The sequence below is a fragment of the Hemiscyllium ocellatum genome, chromosome 16, assembly GCF_020745735.1.
Source record: "Hemiscyllium ocellatum isolate sHemOce1 chromosome 16, sHemOce1.pat.X.cur, whole genome shotgun sequence".
Lineage (NCBI taxonomy): Eukaryota > Metazoa > Chordata > Chondrichthyes > Orectolobiformes > Hemiscylliidae > Hemiscyllium > Hemiscyllium ocellatum.
In genome coordinates this window covers 14817910-14825748 of record NC_083416.1, presented here as the reverse complement: position 1 = coordinate 14825748, position 7839 = coordinate 14817910, and the positions used below count along the sequence as shown (strand labels likewise).

The window sequence follows — 7839 nt, the reverse complement described above, 5'->3', positions numbered from 1 at the left end:
GTTGTTTGCAGATTGGAGAACAGAGGCAGATCCCTTTTGTTCTGCACACTTGGGTGACTTAAACTTAAGTTGTGTCTCTCTCTCTGATGATGTCATTCCCAGGTCTGCCCCATCCAGTAGAGTCATAGAGATACACAGCACAGAAACAGATCCCTCAGTCCAAAAAGATATCCGCCGTTCTAGATATCCTAAACTAATCTAGTCCCATTTGCCGGCACTTGACCCATATCCCTCTAAACCCCTCTTTAACTGTTATGACACTGTGTAAACACTCCTGTTTAATTTAAAACCAGCAAGACAGGAAAGATTTATCCCATGCAGTAATCTGTAAAAATTTGTGTGGCCAAAACTACGTAAAGTAAAAATTAACAATTTATTTCTTAAAGTATAACAGAGAATAATTAATTAAGCACTATTTACAATTTCTTTCTCTAACCTATCTTTTACCTTCCCTTCTATAATACTAGTCTGATAAAACTCCCAATTAAAAGTTACAAAACAACACTTCTTATCTCAAAACCAAGCAACTTTAGGTTCTTGTCTTTGGATTTTCCTGTGTCTTCTTTTTCCCTTGTTAGGAATTTCTGCACCACAGGTTGCTGATCGAAAAGGGACTTTTAAGAGAGATTTTTTTTAAGCCGTCTGTTACATGCTAAGACTTGGCAGTTCTCCTCCCAACTGATCAATTTTCCCCGGTCTTATACCCCAGAGCATCGGATTGTGCCATTGGCTTTTAAGATTGTCAATATACTCAATTTAAACTTGATCAGTATTTTTTTCAGGGTATAATTTAAACTGATTGGCCGAATTCGAATTTGTTTTTATCCCCAGCAACAAACTAACTGAGTTATTCGACCCAGTGTTACATTGTTGTCTATTGTGAACACTTAGTGCTGTGTCCAGTAGTTCTGCTGCTTTTAACTCTCTTAAAGGTACATCCACATCTTCAGAACATATTCATATACCCATCCAGATGCCTTTTAAATGTTGTAATTGTATCAGCCTTCACTACTTCCTCTGGCAGCTCATTCCAAGCACTCCATTTTACAACCCCTTTTGGAAATAAAAACCAAAGACAACATAACCTTGTTAAAGGAGCAGTATTGTCATAGTTTCTAACTATCAACTGCCACCAGTAAATTACCTTTGCGGCCAATTGGATATTTACATGCAAAGCCCATTCGGGGAGCATTAGGTATTATGAGGGCCTAAGCAATTGGGCTCAGAGTTTTAGAGGGTTTAAATACCCAAACAGATATGAGCAAATCTCCTGAATGTCTTGTGTTTTCATTAAATGTTAAAATTATTATTCTACGTATTTGTTGTACTTTCTTTTAAGATTTCATTTGATATCAGTGTTCAAAAATCTTACTGAGTGTGAAACAAAACTACAAATGAATTTGCCCCAAAATGTCCAAATACACACAATGAGAGAGGTGGGGATATTACTGTCTTTTTTTTCTCACAGAAGGGCAGTGAACAGAAGTAGAACAAATTCATCCATCTCTCCCACAGAGCTGATATAAGGAAGAGCCCTCTGCTGAGAAATTCATGACCTAGCCTCCTTGGCCCAGGATCAAAATTCAGGAACATTGGTCACAGGGACAGGCACTGGAAACAGTTTATTCTCACTTGTCCAGTGGCTCTGTCATTAGCGCTTCGTCTACAGACCATATCTACAATATAGAATGTGCTATGAAGCCCCAGTGACTGGCAGCCAATTTCTACATCAAAGTATCCTGAAACATCCCACAGTGAGATTTTCCTAAATTGTGATGATAGCCCTTCCCTTGATTCTGCAGCTCTCAGCACTTTCCCTCCGGCCAAAACTTTAACCCAAAGCTGCAGCTATTGCTGAACCTGACCCTGAGCTAACACTTGACAATCGCTGCATGTAATCCTGAGCCAATGACCATTGCTACAAAGGTGAAAATGTGTTGCTGGTTAAAGCACAGAAGGGCTCTGGCCCGAAACGTCAAATTTCCTGTTCCTTGGATGCTGCCTAACCTGCTGTGCTTTAACCAGCAACACATTCTCAGCATAAGACCATAAGACATGGGAGTGGAAGTAAGGCCATTCAAGTAAGGCCACTCTGCCATTCAAGCATAGCTGATGGGCATTTCAACTCCACTTACCCGCATTCTCCCCGTAGCCCTTAATTCCTTGAGACATCAAGAATCTATCGATCTCTGCCTTGAAGACATTTAGCGTCCCGGCTTCCACTGCACTCTGCAGCAATGAATTCCACAGGCCCACCACTCTCTGGCTGAAGAACCGTCTCCGCATTTCTGTTCTGAATTGACCCCCTCTAATTTTAAGGCTGTGTCCACGGGTCCTAGTCTCCTCGCATAACGGTAACAATTTCCTAGCATCCACCCTTTCCAAGCCATGTATTATCTTGTAAGTTTCTATTAAGTCTCCCTTAATCTTCTAAACTCCAATGAAAACAATTCCAGGAGGGGATCTGATCAAAAGGACCTGAGGAGCAACGTCTTCATGCAGAAGTGGGTCATAATGTGCAATGAACTGCCAGAGGAAGTGGTAGATTGAAAGTACAGTTGTAACATTTAAAAGATATTTGGACAGATACATGGATAGGAAAGTTTAGAAGGATATGGACCAAATGTAGGTAAGTGGGACTAATTTAGTTTGGGAAACCTGCACAGCATGGACTGATTGAACCGAAGGGTCTGTTTCCATGCTGTATGATTCTATGACTCTATAAGAGGATGTAAGATTATCATGGAATTATGCAGGAATGTAGAGTTGACATTAAAATCATACCGGTTATGGTCTTATTGATTGGCAGAGCTGGCTTGAAGGACCTCGTGGCCTCCTCCCTACACCTAGCAAGGATGATCCTACCCAGACTTTGGCAGCTACCTCTCCCAGAGGCCTCTCACAATTGCCAACGAAATAGCAGGTGATAAGCAGCACCAACTTAGCCTTCTGCAAAATATGGAGGAAGTGATTGTTCGACAGCAAGGGCCTTCACAAGTCAACAGAAGTCCCTGTATAAAAAGCAGTTGTCACCATGACCATAGTCCTGTCTGAGACTGTGCTTCAATGACAGACTTGAGCTGTATTCAGAATGTGGAGTTCAGAATAGGAGGGAGAGAGTCCAGGGCACTCTCCTGGGAGATGTATGTTCCACATCTGCCCAATGTTTAAGGTGTGGACCCGTGGCTATATTATTGTGTCTCAGGGAATATGTGCAAAGTCCTATATCGCGTTTAAACTGCCCACTATAGTGTGTTTGAATGCAGTGTTTGCACTGAGTGTACAGACTAGGACCACATACTGCTATTTAACACGGATTCTGACTTTATTTAACATTGGAAGAATCCAGTCTAATAGGCAGTAAGGGGCTGGCAGTATCTGGGAAATACTTACACTCCCACCCTACTGCTGTCACTCATTGATCTGAGTGGAATAACTCTGTCTAAACAATCTCTTCTCTCTTCTTTAGGGAAAAGGTCATTGAGTCTGGATCCAAAGACAGCAAACTTCAGCTTGACTCTGTCTCATGACCTGAGATCAGTAACATGGACTGAACAGCAGCAGCCCTATCCACCTCACCCAGAAAGATTTAAACATCATCCCCAAGTCCTCTGCTCCCAGAGCTTCTCCTCAGGATCCCATTCCTGGGATGTGGAGACTGCTGGTAATAACTGGGGAATGGGGATTGTGTGCAGGAATGCTATCAGACAGGGACTAAATGCATATCTTGGCAACAGCACTAAATCATGGTGTTTGATCTTTTACGCTGGTACTTTTCTCAGAGCCTGTCACAACAACAAGCCCATATTCCTCCGAAAATTTCCATTAAATAGCAGGGTCCGAGTCCAGTTGGACTATGAGGCTGGGACTGTCTCATTTCACCAGATTACTGAATCACTGACACATTTACACACATTTCAAACCACATTCACTGAACCTGTGTTTCCAGCATTTTGTTGTTGGAAAGATTCCTTAAAACTGATTAATTAATTCTCATATCTCTGACTCAGGAAACTCATTTTTGATTTCAGAAACATTATTTGAGAAAGCCCCTTGGAGTATCCCAGTTCCCAGTTGTACATTTTGATGCTGTTGTTTGCAGATTGGAGAACAGAGGCAGATCCCTTTTGTTCTGCACACTTGGGTGACTTAAACTTAAGTTGTGTCTCTCTCTCTGATGATGTCATTCCCAGGTCTGCCCCATCCGGTAGAGTCATAGAGATACACAGCACAGAAACAGATCCCTCAGTCCAAAAAGATATCCGCCGTTCTAGATATCCTAAACTAATCTAGTCCCATTTGCCGGCACTTGACCCATATCCCTCTAAACCCCTCTTTAACTGTTATGACACTGTGTAAACACTCCTGTTTAATTTAAAACCAGCAAGACAGGAAAGATTTATCCCATGCAGTAATCTGTAAAAATTTGTGTGGCCAAAACTACGTAAAGTAAAAATTAACAATTTATTTCTTAAAGTATAACAGAGAATAATTAATTAAGCACTATTTACAATTTCTTTCTCTAACCTATCTTTTACCTTCCCTTCTATAATACTAGTCTGATAAAACTCCCAATTAAAAGTTACAAAACAACACTTCTTATCTCAAAACCAAGCAACTTTAGGTTCTTGTCTTTGGATTTTCCTGTGTCTTCTTTTTCCCTTGTTAGGAATTTCTGCACCACAGGTTGCTGATCGAAAAGGGACTTTTAAGAGAGATTTTTTTTAAGCCGTCTGTTACATGCTAAGACTTGGCAGTTCTCCTCCCAACTGATCAATTTTCCCCGGTCTTATACCCCAGAGCATCGGATTGTGCCATTGGCTTTTAAGATTGTCAATATACTCAATTTAAACTTGATCAGTTTTTTTTTCAGGGTATAATTTAAACTGATTGGCCGAATTCGAGTTTGTTTTTATCCCCAGCAACAAACTAATTGAGTTATTCGACCCAGTGTTACATTGTTGTCTATTGTGAACACTTAGTGCTGTGTCCAGTAGTTCTGCTGCTTTTAACTCTCTTAAAGGTACATCCACATCTTCAGAACATATTCATATACCCATCCAGATGCCTTTTAAATGTTGTAATTGTATCAGCCTTCACTACTTCCTCTGGCAGCTCATTCCAAGCACTCCATTTTACAACCCTTTTTGGAAATAAAAACCAAAGACAACATAACCTTGTTAAAGGAGCAGTATTGTCATAGTTTCTAACTATCAACTGCCACCAGTAAATTACCTTTGCGGCCAATTGGATATTTACATGCAAAGCCCATTCGGGGAGCATTAGGTATTATGAGGGCCTAAGCAATTGGGCTCAGAGTTTTAGAGGGTTTAAATACCCAAACAGATATGAGCAAATCTCCTGAATGTCTTGTGTTTTCATTAAATGTTAAAATTATTATTCTACGTATTTGTTGTACTTTCTTTTAAGATTTCATTTGATATCAGTGTTCAAAAATCTTACTGAGTGTGAAACAAAACTACAAATGATTTTGCCCCAAAATGTCCAAATACACACAATGAGAGAGGTGGGGATATTACTGTCTTTTTTTTCTCACAGAAGGGCAGTGAACAGAAGTAGAACAAATTCATCCATCTCTCCCACAGAGCTGATATAAGGAAGAGCCCTCTGCTGAGAAATTCATGACCTAGCCTCCTTGGCCCAGGATCAAAATTCAGGAACATTGGTCACAGGGACAGGCACTGGAAACAGTTTATTCTCACTTGTCCAGTGGCTCTGTCATTAGCGCTTCGTCTACAGACCATATCTACAATATAGAATGTGCTATGAAGCCCCAGTGACTGGCAGCCAATTTCTACATCAAAGTATCCTGAAACATCCCACAGTGAGATTTTCCTAAATTGTGATGATAGCCCTTCCCTAGATTCTGCAGCTCTCAGCACTTTCCCTCCGGCCAAAACTTTAACCCAAAGCTGCAGCTATTGCTGAACTTGACCCTGAGCTAACACTTGACAATCGCTGCATGTAATCCTGAGCCAATGACCATTGCTACATAGGTGAAAATGTGTTGCTGGTTAAAGCACAGCAGGTTAGGCAGCATTCAAGGAACAGGAAATTCGACGTTTCGGGCCAGAAGGGCTCTGGCCCAAAACATCAAATTTCCTGTTCCTTGGATGCTGCCTAACCTGCTGTGCTTTAACCAGCAACACTTTTCAGCTCTGATCTCCAGCATCTGCAGACCTCACTTTTTACTCGAAGATTGCTACATAGGGCCTAGGTGCTGATACCTTGATGATTGCTGCACATGGTCCTGAGCCAATGCTAAGCTGCTGGCAGCCTTGCCCTACAACTTACATCTCCCAAACACCTGTACAATACTCTGGGTGCTCAGATTCAAGCCTCTCCTCCACCATTCCCCCACACACATAACACATAAATTGGGAACAGATGTTCTCAGCGAAATGCACAACAGAAATGCAGGGTTTGTTTCTGGACTACTTGCTGCAAATGCTGGATAGATTTGTGTCACTGAAGCAAGGAAGGGATGGTAGGGTGAAGTGACATTGGATGACAAGAGATATGGAACATCTAGTCAAGAGGAAGAAGGAAACTCACTTAAGGTTGAAGAAGCAAGGATCAGATGGACTCTAGAGGGTTACAAGGTAGTTAGGAAGGAACTGAAGAATAGACTTAGGAGAGCTAGAAAGAGGCATGAAAAAGCCTTTTTGGGTTGGTTTAAAAAAAACCCCAAGGTGTTCCATACTTATGTGAGGAACAAGAGGATGGCCAGAGCGAGGGAAGGGCCATTCAAGGGTAGTGCAGGGAACTTGTGCCTGGAGTTGGAGGAGGTTGGGGAGATTCTTAGTGAATACTTTGCTTCAATATTCACTAGTGATACAGGCCTTGTCGTTTGTGAGGACAGCATGAAACAGGCCGATATGCTCGAACAGGTGGGTGTTAAAAAGGAAATTGTGCAGGAAAGTTTGAAACACATGAGGATAGGCAAGCCCGCTGGGCCAGACATGATATACCCAAAGTTATTACAGGAAGCAAAGGAAGAGATTACTGTGCCTTTGGTGATCTTTGCATCCTCACTGTCTGGAGTAGTACTAGATGTTTGGAGGGTGGCAAATGTTATTCCCTTTTTCAAGAAAGGGAACAGGGTAACCCTAGAAATTACAGACCAGTCATTCTTACATCAGTGGTGGGCAAAGTATTGGTGACGTTTCTGAAAGACATGATTTATGACTATTTGGAAAAGCATAGCTTGATTAGAGAAAGTAAACATGGTTTTGTGAGGGGCCAGTCAAGCCTTATTGAATTCTTTGAAGATGTGAAAAAACATATTGATGAAGGTAGAGCAGTGGATGTGGTGTATATGGATTTTAGCAAGGCATTTGATAAGTTCCCCATGGTAGGCTCATTCGGAAAGTAAGGGGGCATGGGATGCAGGGAAATTTGGCTGTCTGGGTACAGATTTGGCTGGCCCATAGAAGGTAGAGGATTGTAGTTGATGGGAAAATTCAGGCTGGAGCTCAGTGACTAGTGGTGTTCCACAGGGATCAGTTCTGGGACCTCTGCTCTTTGTGATTTTTACAAATGACTTGGATGAGTATTGGAAGGGTGGGTTAGTAAGTTTGCTGATGACACAAACGTTGGTGGAGTTATGGATAGTGTGGGGGGGGCCTGTTATAGGTTGCAATGGGACATTGAGGAAAAAGTGAGGACTGCAGATGCTCATTCCTGATGAAGGGCTTGTGCCCGAAACATCGAATTTCCTGTTCCTTGGATGCTGCCTGACCTGCTGCGCGTTTCCAGCAATACATTTGCAGCTCTGCAATGGGACATTGGCAGGATGCAGAGCTGGGCTGAGAAATT

The 7839-nt window shown here is 41.9% G+C and overlaps 1 protein-coding gene across 1 annotated transcript; it reads left to right on the top strand.

Annotated features, from left to right (window-relative positions):
- Nucleotides 1-89: 89 nt before the first annotated feature.
- On the top strand, nt 90-7543 carry LOC132823538 (E3 ubiquitin-protein ligase TRIM7-like; the record flags this gene model as incomplete). The annotated part of the gene is made up of 3 exons (XM_060837483.1): nt 90-102; nt 3470-3955; nt 7521-7543. Coding segments are annotated over exons 1-3 (522 nt in total), but the record flags the coding sequence as incomplete, so codon positions are not given.
- Nucleotides 7544-7839: the final 296 nt, after the last annotated feature.